This window comes from Kuraishia capsulata, genomic scaffold, assembly GCF_000576695.1.
Source record: "Kuraishia capsulata CBS 1993 genomic scaffold, Kuraishia_capsulata_scaffold_2, whole genome shotgun sequence".
NCBI classification, from domain to species: domain Eukaryota; kingdom Fungi; phylum Ascomycota; class Pichiomycetes; order Pichiales; family Pichiaceae; genus Kuraishia; species Kuraishia capsulata.
In genome coordinates this window covers 409,984-427,273 of record NW_019172951.1, presented here as the reverse complement: position 1 = coordinate 427,273, position 17,290 = coordinate 409,984, and the positions used below count along the sequence as shown (strand labels likewise).

Genomic DNA, 17,290 nt, shown 5'->3' with positions numbered 1-17,290 from the left:
TGTAAATTTGTCATCTCTTCATTTGGCCGGGGTAGCTGCTCTACTGGTATCTGTCTCCTCACTAGCACCAGCACCCGAGTCCAGTTTCCTTTTCTTTCGTATTAGTGGGAGTGTCCGGGGTTTTGCTTTGAGAGTTTTCACGATTTTGGGGTCGAACTGCGAATGACAGATTGGGCACTTTTCGTCGTGCGGCACGATACTGAGGATGCACAGACATACCGAGCAGACAAAGCCTATGTCTATGATTTTGCTTGTCAGAAAGCACGAGGCTCTGAAGTCGATATTCGTGTTGGTGGGAAGCACCATTATGGGTCTTAGGGATGGATCAATAAACAATGCGGTCTTTTCGAATGAGTGTTAGTAATTTTCTTGAGACAACAAAAGATGAAAAGTTCTCAGACTTACCGTAAGATATTGTATGAGACCTGAAGGATGGTTAATGTACATGTAGACTCCATTGGTTGAATCACACGCCTGTTGTAGAAATGTGGAGTCTGTTCCCAGTTTGCATACATCAATGGAAACTTTCATTTTTTGAGCTGCAAATGTGCAGTTCATCATGGAGATATAGGGCAGTGTCAAGTCATCACTGGTGCTCACTATGAGAATCCTGGACTTGATGGATGTGCTGTCGTTGGTGTTCTGAACACGGTTGATATAGGTCAATGCCATTGAAAGCGCACCAACCAAAGTGCCCTTGACTTTTCCCTTAGAATCATCTTTTCCTCTCTTTCCTATATCCTGGAATCTGTCTGGCTCCATGTCAAGAATCGAGCTGATTTCCTCCAGAACCGAATCGTTGATTATTCTGAAACCACGGTACATCGTGGGATTCACGAGATGCGCATGAGATCTTTGTTTTGCTGTCTCTGTGTCGTCCGTCTCAAGGGGTTTCGGATATATCCACTGGGCCCCACTTTTGTAGCTGTTCGAACTAAGCACAGCTACAGTGTTCGAACTGTTCAAAGAGAGATGCGAGTTCAACATAACAAGCAGAGATTTCGATATGTCTTTGAGCGTAATGTCTGCCTTCAAAGATCTCCATTGTAGAGGGTTTAGATCCAAGATCACCGTTAGCAAAGATGGCGTCTCGTCTTGTTCTTGTGTTAGTCTTGATTTCCAAAGAGTTGAGAGATGATTACCCATCAACCTTTACCTACCCTTCAGCACATTTCCAGAAGGCACATTCTCAAAGGCCCTATCAGCAATGGCATCCATATTCGAAATTCAGCCAAAGCGATACAACAGCCCGAAATACACAACTTCTCTACCTTTCAAACTTGGATAATCGATGCACATAATGCAATATTGCCTGTGCACCACTCAATCGAAAACGCTTTGCGCACGCCTTCTTCGAGATGCTTCCAAAGGTATAGTATGTGAAACTTTTATCGAAGGTTTAAAAAGACACTGGAATCCCTTTTCCACAGCCGAAAGAAATCTCTATACAGAAAATAATGGAAAAACTACTAAAGTGGTCTATTGCTAACCAGTCGGAGGACAACTCAGTGAGAGCCCAAGCAGGGGCCCCAGATCCAGAGTTATTATCACAGCTGTTTGGAGCTCCAGATGAAGCCGCTTTGATGGTACAGAACATGCAGGTGATTGTGAACGAGGAAGCCACCTTGGAGAACAGAGAGATTGCATTTGATAACTTTGAAATGCTTATAGAGAATTTGGATAATGCCAACAATATTGAGAACTTGAAGCTTTGGCCTGCCCTGATATCGCAGCTCGACTCTTCGCAGGAGGCCATCCGCAAGTATGCGTGTTCTTGCATCGGGACCGCCCTCCAGAACAATACCAAATCACAGGAAGACTTTCTGAAGCACGACGGAGGCATTAAGAAATTGATAGATATTGCCGAACATGACAGTTCCGAGGATGTGCAGCTGAAAGCACTGTATGCTCTCTCCAACTCCATCAGACACGACGATGCGGCTTATGCGGCTTTCGAGAAAGAGCAGGGCTGGAAGCTGGTTTCGCCATTACTGGCGCCTTCAGTGAAAGACAAGGTCAAGCTTCGTGTGCTTTCGCTGTTGTCGGCTTTGATATCAACGGGTGTCTCCGATGAGAAGAAGCAACAGATACGTGATGGAGACGTCGTCAATGGTATAGTGGTGCTTGTTCGTGCGGATGGTCACATCGGATGTGTTGATAAGGCACTGAACCTTCTGGCTCAACTCGTTGCGGCAGGTTACAAGTTTTCAGAGTCAGAGGTCAACAGCATAGATGATTCCGTGAAGAATGTGAGCTCCATCAGAGACCAACTTTCCGAGGAAGATTTCCAGACTATCAAGCAAGTAACTCTACAATGATTTCCATTCACGGACACGAACTGACCGATTCATATAGGACCTTCAGCAAGGTGGAATACATCAAGAAACTCAAAAGGAAACGTGCTGTTTTGGGGTAGCGGTGTGCTAATTAATGATTATTTTATTTCCTTTCTTGTCATGAGACAAAGTCTGTAGGATTCCTCGAAGTAAGGCAAGCAAGCAACATCTTTTCCGTATCACTGCGCAGCAACTTCTCTCCATCCGGCGATGCAATTGCTCCCGTTCTCCGGGCTAGCTTCACGAGCTCGGCCATACTGGAATAGTGCTCCGCAACAGTTTCCGAAGTACTACCTGTCAGATTCTTTATTTGCTCCAAGGACTTGGCCACACATTCTTTGGTGGTGGTACCGGATTTGACAGGCCCAATATTGGAGTTATCTGGTCTTCTGTGAGCCTTATCGTATATGCTTCCAGCAACCGTATACGAAAACGATCGTATCCAAGAAGCGGTATCCTGTTCGCCTTTTGTAGGAAACACATGTATACCGTATTTCACTTCGTAACCAATCAAGGTCTTGCGTATCTGCTCGGCGTTGTACTCGGCAATATTTATATCATCCTTTTTGCGGCGCTTTGAACTTTTTGATGGCTGTGAGTCCGAATCCAAATGGGATCGCACCTTCTCCACGAAGTTTCGATTTTGAGCCGTTTTGATCTTCTGCATGAAACTGTCAAATCCAATTAGCACAAGAATGCAGTTGGTTCCATATTTCTTCAGCAAGTCTATGAAGCCCTCTTCTTCCAGTTCTGGAATTAAATCCTCCGTCTTGTAGACCAAAGCAACAAACTTCTCGTGTATCACCTTTAGATCACAAGGCACAAACATGTCTCTGTAGGGATAATATAAGGCCTCTGCATGGCGTCTCCATCGCAGACATGGTTCGGTAGAGTTGTAGCCAGTAGCTCTTATAGGTCCAAACAAGCTCTCATACCTTGATTCGTCAAATGTCTGGGAAAGAGCAGAGCTCACAAGAATCGTCATCTCCTCGAGAAGCTCCTCTTTGGGTCTATGAACACGGTTAACCTGTTTGAGTCTCTTAGGATGTTTCTCCTTTGCAATATTGAGCAGTTCTTCCAACTCTGGATCAATTGTGTACAATGTGGGATTTTCAGCAGTGGGTTTATCTCTCACGATAGCACTGGCCTGGTGGGTAGGGGTGCTGTTTTGAATTTGATGATGCAAGGATGAACAACTAGAGTGAGTGATCTCCGAAGAAGGGGACCGTCCCACAGACATGGGCAAATCATCAGATACAATATCGACATCATCTGAAGACAAGAAGAGTTTGGAATGCTCCAGAATTCTTTCACTGAGACGATCTGATGTGGTGAAAATTCTTTCTTCATTCGGCTTCGAAGGGTTGGTATTCGTCTCCTCAGCCGATTCGTTACTGGCTTGTACCACCTCGATGCTTCCATGTGAAATATCGTCAGATGAAAAAATATGACCAAAGCTTGGCCCTTGGTCGAAAGAATACTTTGGTGGACTCGTGCTTTGTCGCACCACATGGCTTTTGAGAGGAGAGTCTGTGCTCTTTGGAGGTGTACTGAACTGGTGACTCCTGTCCCAATTACCCTCGTCGAAATCATCTGATATTAAAACAACCTTTTTCAATGGAGAAGACGCCATTGATCTCCATTTCGTGAGCTGTTCCACTTCTTCAGTGGTGCTATCGCCGATTGAAATGACCTCGCGATCATCACTGCCACGCGTATGTTAGTAGACAATCAACTAAAGCTGTAAGCCTCGTGACTTACCTTTCCCCTGTTATGGGATCCGAAGGTTTCCCCGTTGAAGATGATAGAATCTCTATCACATTCATATTACCGGTTGCCCTTGTTGTGGATGCAGGTGAGCGTGATAAATGGGGATGAAGACAAGAGATACATGGATAAACATTACAGGCGATGAGCTCTACCCAATGCGGCTGTGAAATCTTTTATGGCGTATTTTGAAAAATTTATAACGATTTTCAGTTTACCAGAGGTTTGTAGATTAGACAAATCTTATAAGTTATACGCTGATTATGATCGTCTATTTTGTTTTACCACTATATATATCGTGCAACTTGTTGACCGCATCGGAATACCGCTTGGTAGCGCTTATAGAGGCGGTTTGGTGCCGTATTCCTCTAGACAGCTCTTCACTGAAGAACAGTCTGATCATGGTCTTCCGCTCTTCAAAGCTGAACTGGTAGAGATTATTTCTGGCATTCTCGAGTATTCCTTTGTCGGTCGATTTGAAAAGCTCAAAGTATTCCAAGGCCCTGGTAAAAGTAACATCGTCTGGCTTAGGCAGAACACTCCTCAACATCTGCTGTATGATAGTGATGTTCAAGTAGATTCTGTCAATACCATTTGAGTTCAGTTTTATGATTTCCTTAGCCTGTGACACAAGGGCATGATCAATGAGCCCAGATATTCCGCTCAGAATGCGTTCCTTGCCTCTGGCACCTAAGATGGTCTCAAGAGAGCTATCCGCCTCAACAACAGCTCTGTTCAAAGCAACAATGCTGGAGTCGATATCGTGGGATTTGAAATCTGGCATCCAGGAATCAGAGCCATAAGCAGTATTGATGTAATAGACGATTTTGGAGCGTAGGTCATATCTAAGAGTCAGTTGAATTCGGCTTCTCAGTTCTTCCAGTCTACGAACAACCGAGTCGAATACTCCAACAGACTCGCCTTGAAGAGTTAGGAAAATTCCAGAAGTGGAGTCAGCTGGACGAGAGATTTGCTCCTCCATGAAGACCCAATCATCTTTGAGCTTATCAATAGGAGAGTCTGCCACGCCTTGGTTGACATTAGTCACAGAAGTTTTCATTGAGGGTAACCAGCTTAGAGTGAAGTTCAAACTTCCAAGTAGCTTTGTGAGAGATTCATAGGTGTAACCATCAAGAATGTCATGTGCAGAGATAGAACTTGGAACATTTTCCAAGATTGTCGATGTCTCCTCCTGCAATAGATAGGCGTCTTCACCCTTGGTAATCAGATTCAAAGAAACCTCATAAAGCTCTGGCATATTCATCCAGTATGAGCTCAGTCTCGGCCTTGTATTTGTTGATTCGTCAGGGCAAACCTCCTTGTATGCTTGCTCAAATCGAAGAACCATTTTTTCGAGGATTCCGAAGACAATATCCACATATGATCCCCGGAAGCTGAGAGAGGTGTTGAGAGAATCACAGGTATTCAAGAAGAATGATTTGAAGGCCACAGAGTTCCTGGATGCTCCATGTGCAGCATCTAATTCCCAAGGGTTCCCGACAGTAGAGATCTGCTCAAATTGATGATATAGAATATCACGCAATTGGACATGAAAGATGTTGCTCATAAAGTAATTGAAAAAAGTTATCGGCACTGTCTTCTGCTGGCTTTGGGGATAACAACGCACTGCACTGTCAATAAACACCAGAAGTGAGGGCAAGATGATTTTCATGGAGTAAACATTTGGCTCCACCAAAGTCTCCTGATGTGTGAAACTTTCGCTCTCAATGTACAATGACTTACCGGTAGGATTTCTCAAAGTGTATCCGGGGAACATGTCCTGAAGGACATTCTGTAAGTTGCTGGCAAGAGACTCTGCTTCCGTATTTTTGAACGTGAGCTTGGAAAACTGAAACATCAATCCTTTGGCCCTATCGTCGTTTTTGATCCATATACTCTTATCAGAGTCAGACATGGCATCACCCGTGATGTCCTCATCGATAATGTAGTTATATATGATTCCGCTGATCTCTTTTTCAATGGCTTTCCAGGCAGATTCAAAAGTGAACTCCGTGGATAAGAGTACAGCAGGTCCATTGCTTAACACACTAACTGTTTCAAAGATAACACGATGTCCCTGCAACACAGATATACACCTGGAGAATATGTTCCAAAAGAGGTCTTCCAGTATGAGGACATTCACGTCACCCAACGCAATACTCAACATCAATGCCGAAGGATCAAGCTTCTTGAACCCGGTAGCAGATTGGGAGTTTTGCGGATGTCTTAAACGTGTCTCCTCCGTGGATCTGTTGAGAAGTTGTTGAATTTCGCTGCTCATTCTTTGAGAGAGGGCATTTAGCGCTTGTGGGAGTTTGTCCAGAGCTGAGATTGTATGCAACAGCTCTGATATGTATGAATACCTCTTGAAATCAGGGTTTTTGGGAATATCCTCGTGAGACTTATGTTTTGATTTCTGGAACTCATTCATGAACCTGTCGAACTTCTCAAACAATGGGGTTGTCCTACTGGATACATCCATCGAAGCCATCGAGTCAAGCAGTTTGGGTTTGCTGGAGCTCGCAGTGAAGTCCTCAGAAACCTTCAGGTATATCACACTATGCAGTTCTTCCACCAAGACCTCAAATAAAGCCTGAGATTGAGATGCCAAATATTGCTGGATTCCAGCCAGCGAAGACAGACGCCACAAACCGTGTGTATCAGCGACTTTAGATGCCCTGGTAAGCTCTTCTTGAGCAGCTTGAAAGCGTTTCTCGGCTATCAGCTCGTCAATTGCATCCGGAATTGACTTGAGCTCGATAATTGCATCAACTATCTCAACCATCTCCCCATACTGAGCCGAGTTGTTGTTGAGATCATCCAACATGCTCCGTGGTGCCGATATATGATCTGATACATCCTGGAGACTTTTTCGTATACCATGAACAATCCTTTGCGAATCAGCAACAGTCTCAACAGTAATACCGTAGGATCCCACACTATCATTGAATGCCTGGTAGTGCTCGTTTACGGCTGCTCGTAGAGTCTTTGAGAGCTTCTCCTTCAAGTGCTTGAATTCAGGATACCTATGGGCCATACCAACAGACGTGTCGTCAAGTAATGGCAAAGCTGCTTCAAGGGGATTGGCACTTGGCCTCATGACATCAGACCATTCTCTTTCCACAAGATGCAAAACGGTTCCCAATTGATCGAGAGACCTAGCCATTCTATCATCCTGATCTGACGTGGCATGGTTGATAGAATAGCCACGCGCACGTGTTGTTTTACCTCCCACTGCAAGATTCATGCCTATGCTGATCAATTCAGTATGAACAGTATGGGAGACTAGCAAGCTTCCGTTACTAGAGTTTTTGGTGGTGTAACCGTTTGTGTAGTTGCAGCATTAGGAACAAGCCCGCGAAGTGCGGATCAATCGTCTATGACAAGCACTGGAGCTGGTCACGTGCCCGGTCACATATACACTCCCCGGGCTTTTTCAGTTTTATTGAAATGGATGAAACTAGCATCATTCTCAAAGATTATTAATGTTCTCTTCTAAAGAAAAATTATTCCTCTACTCAATGACCCTTTCCGACCGGAGTTTCACCTGTCAGTTTGGCAACGAACTCCTTGGCAATGTCACCCAAGCCTACCATGCACACAGTTTGCCAGACACCGAGAGCAATTCTTGGAGTAACACCTCTATATAGACCCTTGAATCCACTTTGACCGTAAATGTATCTGAATGTAGAACCAACGGTCAGGTTTGCTGGTCTGTTTGGATCTTTGGTCTTCGATTGCATCTCAATACGAATGACCTCGATAGGCTGGTTCCATGCGGACAAACCACCACCAATCACAGAAGATGCAATCTTCTCAACAGCAGACAACTTTTGGTCCTCTTTCTTACCGGTGAGAGACTTAATAGAGTCCTCGGCCAATCTGGAGAGACCAAATCTGGATCCCCAGTTCGTCATCTGTCTAATGGCAACGGCATTAACACCTTTGTTAATACCTCTGATACCTTCCTTCTTGTAGATATCAGTGAATACTTGCCAAGTGGTCAACTGAGGAACTCCTGGCACTCCAGCAGCTTTAGCTCTGGTGATTTCAACAGTCTTCATACATGTACAGAAACCAACAGTCAGGTATGCCTGTGCAAAACCGCCCAATACACCACCTCCAATACCCGCACCGAATGCAGATGCTCCAACCTTGCGCAATTGATATTCGGCTTCGGCAGAAACAAAAAGCAAGACGGCACCTTTGGTGGAGGCCTCAACCCAAGCCCATGGGATCAGACCTTGGTAAAATCCAAGCGCACCTCCTCTTGACCAGACCAACGAAGCTGATTGGGCAATGGTAAGACCACGGTTAGCAGCCATCGTGGTCTTGACGACCTCCAGAGGCTGGCCCAATGTGGTGACCCTAAGAGGTTAGCAGATGATATTTAGGAAGGTTTTCGGAGTACTTACTCGAACATGTTCAGACCAGCTCCAAGAAGGATGTTGGAGAAGTTGACTGGTTTCTTTTCAAGCGTAGAAGCAGACATAATGGAAATTGCTCTCTATGAAGAACTATGAGGAACTAAACAGGACCTCTCTGATGTGAAGTAGAAGAACAAGAGTAGAAGAACTCAATGAAATATCTCGCTTTGAACTTCCTCCAGATACAGCTTAGGCTTTCCGATCTCGTCAGATTGTCATGCACAGTGCTCCATAACCGCTGCGATGAGGCGCGTGCCCGAGATGGGCTGAATAATTTGGTGGACCTCTCTAAGATGACAGGTAATGCTTTAAAGGATAGATCTGTATGAAAATGATCCTGTTGAAACTGGTTATTGCCAGTGTCCTTTTGGTCACTCGCATTGAAGCAGCAAATACGTTTCCAGCATTTTTGTTCTCCCACAAACTGTAAGTGTTGAAATAGCCTTACCAAGCTAGTGTCTCATCTGCCAATACTAACTGACATCCACAGCGTTCCATCACTGAGAGCCAATCTGCCTCATTCTGAGCAGGTTCCTTTCACATTAGCCGAGGCAACAGAAATTTTTAACCGTCTGGCAGAGCAATGCCTTTCTAATGCATACATTGTCGTGAATCAGCCCGGACTCACGATCCAAGATCTCACTAACTTCCAAGGGTATCCTTTCACAAGAGATATGATGACTGCTGCGAGCACAATCGTCACTTTTCCCAATGTTATTACAGAAGACTCGACCACTTTCAATCTGGATAGTATCGAAAGTCATCTGAAACAGAGCTGTCACGTCAAGACACACCAGGTTCTCTATAATGACGAGAACGAGGTTCCTCCGTACATTGACACAAGGCCGAGATTGATAAAAGTGATGCTTCCAGCTCTTCCTGAAGAGGAAATACCCAGAACACAAGCTCTGTTGGATCATGACTTTCTTTTGAAGAAAATAGCAAGGAAGTTGCCTTCGCCATACATTACTGTCCTCTACACAACCGATACAGTATCAGAGTTCAAGGAGGGCAGGAGTTTCGAGTATTCCTTTGAAGACATACCAGACGATCCAAGGATGATAACAACAAGCCAAATGAAGGATGCATTGTACAGTTACGACACTATTTTCCCGGATATAACTATTTTCGACAAGTCAAGATGGTTTGAGTATGAACGAAACGATATGGGAGAACTCGACAATGATCTGGACAGTTCGGTATGGGCTAAAGATGAAGGTGGCAGAGTGGACGACACCTGGTTGGAAAAGAAGACGAAAGAGATTCTCACGGAGAGAAAGTACACGAGGTTCGGGGAAAACGATGACATGTTGGATTCATCCATCATCAATAAGGATCTGTTACTAGAGAATGCTCCTTTGGTGTTCGGGATTGTACTGACTGTCTTTGCACTCATTGCTTACAATATACTGCGGTTGATCTTGAGATGTGCTGTGGTTGTTTGGAGGTTGGGTTTCAAAGCGAAGGTCAACAATGAAAAGAAGGTCCAGTAAGTGACAAATTTCATACATATAATTCACGTATATAATATGCGGCGTTGAATTGATCATTACACTACGCATATAGTTTCAATGATGTGCGGTGGCTGTAACTTAACAACTCTGCCCATTGAGACAACATTGCAAACATTGTGTTTGGTCTTATAATATCATGGCATCTTCTTATGATGAGGCCATTGCCTTAGAAGAGCAGCCCATATATAGGGATGTTCCTGAATTCGATGGGCTGGTTGAAAAACTCTCAAACAGACTGCTGGAGATTAACAACAGCCTGAACAATCTCTCGAGGAATGTGACTTTCCTGGAGGAGAAACTGAGAGATATTAGATCTCGGGACGATACCACGGAGGAAGTTTCTTCCACCGTTAACAAGCATCTGCAAACAGGTATATCACTAATCAACAAAATCATGGCCTTCTTCAAGGAGATAAGCCCCTCCAGTAAGGAGATCCAAAGTATAGATGTTGGTGATCTAAACGTTGCCCAGAAGTTTGTGAGGGATAAGCTTGTTCAAAGTACCGCATCAGCGCTGCGGCGGTTCAATGAATTGCAACAGAAGTTCACAGATTTGGAAGAAATGTCAAATGTGCAGGATGAGCAAGCATTCGGGCTAAACCAAGAAAGTCATACTAATGGGTCAAATGGCTTCCACCAACAGCAGCTGCAGCAGGAGCAAGAACAGATAATCATAAACTACGAACCTATAAATGCTGAAGAGCTTGAGTACCAGCAAAATCTCATTGCTGAAAGAGAGACTGAGATCGAGAACATTGCCAACGGCGTGGAAGAACTGAACGAGCTTTTCCAAGATCTTTCAACCCTGGTTACTTCTCAGGGTGATATTGTGGATAACATAGAGAGCAACTTGTACTCGGTGGCTGCAGATACGAGGCATGCACACAAAGCTCTTTTGAAGACCGAGAGATACCAAAGGAGATCTAGAGGTATCTGTCTGTGGATCATGATCATCCTGGGGGTGGTACTCCTGTTTTTGATCATGATAATATTTGCTTGAATTTGGTGGCTTAGGCCAGGATTGGGATAGGTTTCGGTTTCACATACTAATGCATTCTGTATTCTATATGCTAACTTCTATTAGAATGACCATACGTAGATTCACAGGCTTAAAGACCAAAGGTTAACGTTGCCATCATCACCGGCACTCACCAACATCTCTCCATCTGGCGAGCTCCACCATTCAATCGAGTTGACCTCGAAGATACCATGAGTCGTCTCCTTCACTGCTACCACCCTCCACACTCCCTTGGCTGTCTCTTCGTAAACAACGATTCTGCCATCCGCGCTTGCACTTGCAATGAGTCCATTCTTGTTCCAAGAAACTGAGTACACAGGACCGGTATGCACTTTAGGCAGCATGGCCTCCTCGACCCACTCGTCTGAATGAGAATCTTCACGAACCACTGATGGAATTGCTTCACCATTCTTTTGCTTGCTCAATTCCGCTCCTGATACTCTTTTCCATATTCTCACAGTCTCATCGTCACTACCTGAACATAGCCTTATGCCCTGATCGGGGTCTATCTTTTCGAAATCACTATGCCACACAGTCCCTTGATGGCCGGTTAACACGGCAACGTTGATCCAGTCGTCGTAATCATACGAGTCTTGCTTGTATAATCTGATGGTATCGTCATAGCTCGAAGTGGCCAAAAACTTCGTAAACGGATGCCACACCACGTGCTTCACATCTTGTGAATGGTCCTGTATTACATTGATACACTCAAACTCCTCGTTGGCCTCATCAGTCTCCCATAACCAGACAGACTTGTCCCTGCTGCAAGAAGCCAGATACTCTCCATCACATGACCAGCTCACCGCCTTGACTTCGTTTTCGTGTCCCTCGATCACAGCCATCAATGACCACTCGGATCCAGATGCTGTGGCCGCAGTCACACTGATCTCCATCTCGTCGCCATCTTCATCTTCTCTACCCCATATAGAAATCGTAGAGTCAAAAGACCCAACAGCAAGCGAGGGAAAATCCCCTGTTGGTTTCCAATCAACTGTCCGCACAGCTTTAGAGTGAGTGTCATCGTCCAGAATAGCTATCAGCTGCTTAGTATTCAGATTGTACAACCGACATGTCTTATCGGAGGACACCGATGCCAGCAAAGGGTATTTCTTGTGCACCGAAGTGGACCAGCACTTGTCCGAATGGCCCTTAAAAGTATGCGAAAGTGAAATCTCAGCCATGTTCGATGCCTTAACTGATGTGTCATGCTTTAAAGGCCATCCAAGATGTTGTGGATAGTCATCTGAGGATTTCTCTCATCGAGAGCGTGGGAAGCTCAAAATTCGATTTATCCGATATATTTTCCAGTCTACAACATCAAACGAAAAATGATCTTGTTCTTCCTGGTTTAGACTTGTTCTAAGGTGGAATTTCAAGCACTCTGTTTGGCTGGCATGATAAGGAGTAGCTTGATATTCCGCTACTCTGGAGCACCCAACTCTGGCAGTCGGCGTGGTGTGAGCTTTGCATTAGGCAGTCGATGGTACTCTTCTGGGAAAGGTGACAAAGTCAATCCAAAGGACAAGAACCAGGGTGATGACGAGAGCGACAAGAGTTCAAGTGATGGTAGCGAGGCCTTGGCTGCCCCGAAAAATTCTCCACACCCACTGGTTTCTGATTTCTCAGCACCTCGCCCAACCTCTGGTCTGGCTCCAATGCCCGACGGTATACAGCTTTCCAAGCCTAAGAGAAAGTACGTTCCAAGACCAGAGTACGAAAGAGTCACATTTGAGTACCCCAGACCAGAGCACCCGGCTGAAACCCTGAGAGAAACCATACGGCAGAAGTACACCAAAACTTCATGGCACAGAGTGATGCCGTCAGTCCTAACGGCTGTGGTATTTGGTTGGATATTTTACACAGGTTATTCGGTGCTTCCACACGACGATCCACACACAGAATTGTTGAACAAGGATACGTTTCTGAGATACTATGTTACTTACAAACAAAAGGTGGATGACGACCATTACTTGATCGAATTGTCTAGAGAGCTGAGAAGTTCTGTCGTTTCCAAGGTCGGGTTCCGGTCGTCTATGTGGGATGGTAAAAACCTTTGGAGTGTCGAGATCGCGAAGCCTGATATTAATGTCACAAGGAACTACACTCCGCTTCCTCTTTATGTTGCGGGTGTTGACCCAGACTCTGGGGAGCCTCATATGAGAATGGCCCGTAACGAGTTGGAAGATGGAAAATTCATACTTTACGTGAAGAAGTACGGTGACGGGGAAGTATCCAAGTGGCTGACGGGTTTAAATCTTCTCGCCGAAGTCCAGGTCAGAGGGCCTATTATTGAGCATGAATTTGGTTTCCATCCACTCGACAAATTTGACGAGAGACCTCAAATGAGTTACATTCCTAGTGAGACTCCACCTGATCCTGAATACCCTACCCATGTTCCCAAACCAGATAAATACGTATACTACGGTGCCGGAACTGGAATTGCCCCGATTCTTCAAGCTCTTTATTCCAGGAATCCCCCAAAAGGTTTCGTGGAAGTGTACTATTCATTGCGGAAAGAATCTGAGGTACCAGCTCAGATACGGAGATTCAACTACTTCTTGGAGAAGCTGGGACGTGCTAAGTTTCACTACATCTACAGCTCTGAGGGAAAAATGCTCATGCCAGATGATGTTCCCAAACCGACTCTGTCTACTTTCAACGGATACAGAGATCTTACGGTGGCTAGGGAGATCCTGAAACAGAAGCTGTTAAAGGAGAAGCTGAAGGAAGTGCAGAGCGAGAAGGAAGCAGGTGGTGTCAAAATGACCACAGCAGAGAAACACGATATAGAGCTTCAGATCAACACAGACGTGACGAATACGGCCGACACTGAAGTGATCAAAGCTACACTCCCTCCAAGGGTGACAACTGAGGAACCATTGGGTCAGGAATCCATTGAACAGAAGGGCTCCAGGTTCGGGCTCTCCAATATCACCGCGTCCATCTCCTCATTGCTACATATCGCACCAAAACTGGATCCGAATGAGCTGCCTGAGAACGCATTGCAACAATATCATATTGAGAAGAGAGAGCTCGAGCGTCGTAGACCTGCGTGGGCACTCGTGTGTGGTCCTGCTGGTTACGTGAACTATGTTAGTGGAGAACCACATATCAACCCTGAAGTCATGGAAGATGATGCGGAAATCGGTGGCCTGTTGAAAGACAAAGGATGGGATAAGAAACACGTGAAAAGATTGGTGTAAATATAACAGAATCTGTATATACTGATAGAACTACTATAATGAAATTTTATTTCAATGCTGAGAAAATTAATGTGGAAGTGTACGCCCCAAATCGAAAAGTAAATAAACAAAAAGATACCATAAAGCGTTCTTCTGAAGCAGGTTATAGGCACAAGGGAAATCGTGATAGTGTCCACCAAAATGATACCCAGAAACGAAGGTCCATTGACAATTGAAAAGATCCTTGGCTCCTCTTCGCGGAGCTCATCTAACTTTGTGGTCAGAGGCAACCTTGTGGGCTACATAGCTAGTGGAGGCGTGGTTGTTTGCCAGGTCAACAAGTCTACTGGTGTCGTTCAATCGCAGAGGTTTTACTGTGCAAACTCCAAGTCTGCTGCTCAATCAAATGCTGCTTCATCTGCAAATGGCTATTTGAAGTTAGCTGGAGTTGTTACAGAGACAAGCAAAAAAACTGACGAGTATGGTTTTCCTGTGGGGGCCGAGCCTGAAGTGGTGAGCCGTTCTGGATCAGCCGGTAATACCTCGGAATACTCCAACAGCCCCAGCGCAAATTCTGAAGTTCCGTCTATTTCCTCAGGTCCCTCAAAGGGACGGAGATTAGATGACAATTTCTCTACGAAGCTGTCCAGTCGTTTGAGAGCCATCAACTCTATCGAGATATCACCAGATAGAAGGATTTTGGCAGTGGGAGAAGTCGGCTACCAGCCCAGAATTTTGATATACTCCCTGGCTTCGGATGCAACGACAAGACCAGTTATAATCATCCAGGAACATCAATTTGGTATCAATTCATTGTGTTTTTCTCCGGACTCCACAAAACTTTGTTCGTTGGGTCTCATGAATGATGGATTTCTGAACATCTGGAAGATCAAGCTTGAAGGGTCGGCCAAAACATTAACCTTTTGGGGTAGCAACAAATGCTCTTCCGTCGTGAATAAAGTTTTGTGGCATGAAAGTTGGATCATTACGCTGGGTCTAAGGCACATCAAGGTATGGAAGATTGTTGACGATGAGACCAACTATTCCAACACAATCATAAAAGGCCGCAACGTTTTGCTCAGGAACTTCTTGAACAGTTCATTCATTGATGCTGCTTTTTTGAACTTCCACCAGGCATATGTTTTCACTGATCAGGGAGAGCTGGCTACTCTTTCATTAAATGATGAACCCATGCATGTCACTAAAGTTGGGGAAGTCTCTCATGCTGTGAACAAGATACTCATAGACAGTGAGACCGATGAGCTGATTCTGGCAGGCTCTGGCTTTGACACTTTGCCCATTGACACCTTGATACCACAGGGTGTTCTGGATATCGATTCAGTGGAGATTAAGCCTAGCCCGAGCTCCCCAACCAAAATCGTTCCAAGAACAGGTGTTTTAGCAATGCAGTTTCTGGGATCGAACAAGATTGCTTATTTGACAGATAATGAGGAAATCCGTATTCGGGATCGCTTGACTGTGAAGACCTCAGCTTTCAATTTGCTCATAGAGCCTCTGCTAAAGAACCTGGGTGGATTAAAGAAGTGCTCGGATGGTTCTTTGGTTTTGTGGTCAAAATTGGGTGCTATCAAGACTTTGGGAGATGGGGTTACGACCGTTCATAATTTCATGCTTCCCGGAAACGAACTTATTGAGAATTCATTGCTTTCGCTCGATATGAACTCGCAGGGCGAGCTCTTTTTGGGTGACAAGTTTGGCACTTTGACGATTTTGAAACGTTCTGAGGACGGCATAATCCACGGATACCAGTCTGAACAAACTATCCGTGCCCACGACTCTAGCATTAATTCTGTGTGCTATTTTGAATTTGCAGGTCGAAAGTTTGTTGCAAGCGGAAGTAGAGACCGTACCGTTCAAGTTTTCATGAAAGATGACGTTCTCAACGACTGGGTGCTTCTCCAGACTCTGGCCATACACAAGGGTAACATACATGATGTCATTTTCTTCCAGTCACGTTTATTTGTATCCTCGTCGGATAGAACCGTGTCCGTTCATGCTCTAAGTGAGATGGATGGTGTTGTGAGTATCATACAAGAAAAGCTGATGGCCCTGAAGAACTCCCCTACCTGTATGAAGATTGTTGATGAAGACTTGATAGTATCCACCAGTGACAAAACCCTGCAATCGTATTCCATCAAAGATGATGGTGTCTCGCTGATACGTACTTTCAAACTGCTAGTCGGCAACCAGGAGTCGATTCAGGTTGAAAATGTGATTATGCATTCTGGAATCTTGGTGGTTACATCTAGTGATAAGAGTATCAGATGTTTTAACTATACCGATTTGAAACTGGTGTCTTCTGGGTGGGGGCACTCAGAGAGCATTCTAGGTCTTGAGACTACCGAAGACGGTAAGATCGTTTCTGCTAGTGCAGACGGATGTCTGTTCGAGTGGACCTTCAAGCAGCAACAGACAAGCTCCAACACTAGCTTAGCTGATTCTAGTTTGACGAGCATACCAGGCTCTCCGAGCAGCAAGGTGTTGCGCAAGGTTCTTCCACCACCGGGTTCACCATCTGCTTCCTCTACGCCTCTACGCAGACTCGCTTCTCCTTCTGCAAGACTTAATCTTTCTTCACCGGGTACGCGGCTGAGCTCGCCAGTTCGGTCGCCAGTCTCTAAAGCAACTTCACCTAGATCACCTTCTCATGTGTTGTCGTCGCCTCCACGGTCGCAGGTGCTTAGGACCAGAGTCAATTCTGCGAGCATTGGCGGGCACGATATTGACGATATCATCAATAGACTGGTTAAGTTGAAGATACCAGTGCAAAGCAACGATAATTTGCTAAAGCTCAAGAGCGAGCTAGACCGGGTCTCCAACGCTGTAAGCCAGCATCTGAACCTGAGTCATGATAATGACCAGAGTTTACAGAAGATCATCGAAAACTGCAGTGAAAAAATAGTGGAGAGTGTCTTGAAGAAAATCGATGTTTTGCAAGCCCTTGAGAACAAGGAGAATGAATAATTGACTATATACAAATTGATAAAGGCATCACAGCAACCAATAACCGTGTAGCCATGTTTCC

General features: G+C 45.0%; 10 protein-coding genes across 10 annotated transcripts; 5 read left to right on the top strand and 5 right to left on the bottom strand.

Annotated features, from left to right (window-relative positions):
* Positions 1-18: 18 nt before the first annotated feature.
* KUCA_T00001513001 (uncharacterized protein) lies at positions 19-1,218 on the bottom strand (the record flags this gene model as incomplete). The annotated part of the gene is made up of 3 exons (XM_022603701.1): positions 19-342; positions 406-1,100; positions 1,161-1,218. The coding sequence occupies 3 exons, from the start codon at positions 1,216-1,218 to the stop codon at positions 19-21; spliced, it is 1,077 nt and encodes a 358-aa protein (XP_022457555.1).
* Positions 1,219-1,457: 239 nt separating this feature from the next.
* On the top strand, positions 1,458-2,318 carry KUCA_T00001512001 (uncharacterized protein; the record flags this gene model as incomplete). The annotated part of the gene is made up of 1 exon (XM_022603700.1): positions 1,458-2,318. The coding sequence occupies one exon, from the start codon at positions 1,458-1,460 to the stop codon at positions 2,316-2,318; it is 861 nt and encodes a 286-aa protein (XP_022457554.1).
* A 136-nt stretch (positions 2,319-2,454) lies between these two features.
* KUCA_T00001511001 (uncharacterized protein) lies at positions 2,455-4,162 on the bottom strand (the record flags this gene model as incomplete). Its single annotated transcript, XM_022603699.1, has 2 exons — positions 2,455-4,042; positions 4,098-4,162. The coding sequence occupies 2 exons, from the start codon at positions 4,160-4,162 to the stop codon at positions 2,455-2,457; spliced, it is 1,653 nt and encodes a 550-aa protein (XP_022457553.1).
* A 212-nt stretch (positions 4,163-4,374) lies between these two features.
* KUCA_T00001510001 (uncharacterized protein) lies at positions 4,375-7,350 on the bottom strand (the record flags this gene model as incomplete). Its single annotated transcript, XM_022603698.1, has 1 exon — positions 4,375-7,350. The coding sequence occupies one exon, from the start codon at positions 7,348-7,350 to the stop codon at positions 4,375-4,377; it is 2,976 nt and encodes a 991-aa protein (XP_022457552.1).
* A 271-nt stretch (positions 7,351-7,621) lies between these two features.
* Positions 7,622-8,595, bottom strand: KUCA_T00001509001 (uncharacterized protein; the record flags this gene model as incomplete). The annotated part of the gene is made up of 2 exons (XM_022603696.1): positions 7,622-8,471; positions 8,519-8,595. The coding sequence occupies 2 exons, from the start codon at positions 8,593-8,595 to the stop codon at positions 7,622-7,624; spliced, it is 927 nt and encodes a 308-aa protein (XP_022457551.1).
* A 260-nt stretch (positions 8,596-8,855) lies between these two features.
* KUCA_T00001508001 (uncharacterized protein) lies at positions 8,856-10,023 on the top strand (the record flags this gene model as incomplete). The annotated part of the gene is made up of 2 exons (XM_022603695.1): positions 8,856-8,956; positions 9,021-10,023. 2 exons carry the CDS (start codon positions 8,856-8,858, stop codon positions 10,021-10,023), a joined length of 1,104 nt encoding a protein of 367 aa, XP_022457550.1.
* Positions 10,024-10,180: 157 nt separating this feature from the next.
* Positions 10,181-11,044, top strand: KUCA_T00001507001 (uncharacterized protein; the record flags this gene model as incomplete). Its single annotated transcript, XM_022603694.1, has 1 exon — positions 10,181-11,044. One exon carries the CDS (start codon positions 10,181-10,183, stop codon positions 11,042-11,044), a length of 864 nt encoding a protein of 287 aa, XP_022457549.1.
* Positions 11,045-11,145: 101 nt separating this feature from the next.
* On the bottom strand, positions 11,146-12,243 carry KUCA_T00001506001 (uncharacterized protein; the record flags this gene model as incomplete). Its single annotated transcript, XM_022603693.1, has 1 exon — positions 11,146-12,243. The coding sequence occupies one exon, from the start codon at positions 12,241-12,243 to the stop codon at positions 11,146-11,148; it is 1,098 nt and encodes a 365-aa protein (XP_022457548.1).
* A 213-nt stretch (positions 12,244-12,456) lies between these two features.
* Positions 12,457-14,265, top strand: KUCA_T00001505001 (uncharacterized protein; the record flags this gene model as incomplete). Its single annotated transcript, XM_022603692.1, has 1 exon — positions 12,457-14,265. One exon carries the CDS (start codon positions 12,457-12,459, stop codon positions 14,263-14,265), a length of 1,809 nt encoding a protein of 602 aa, XP_022457547.1.
* Positions 14,266-14,445: 180 nt separating this feature from the next.
* KUCA_T00001504001 (uncharacterized protein) lies at positions 14,446-17,229 on the top strand (the record flags this gene model as incomplete). The annotated part of the gene is made up of 1 exon (XM_022603691.1): positions 14,446-17,229. One exon carries the CDS (start codon positions 14,446-14,448, stop codon positions 17,227-17,229), a length of 2,784 nt encoding a protein of 927 aa, XP_022457546.1.
* Between the last annotated feature and the right edge of the window lie 61 nt (positions 17,230-17,290).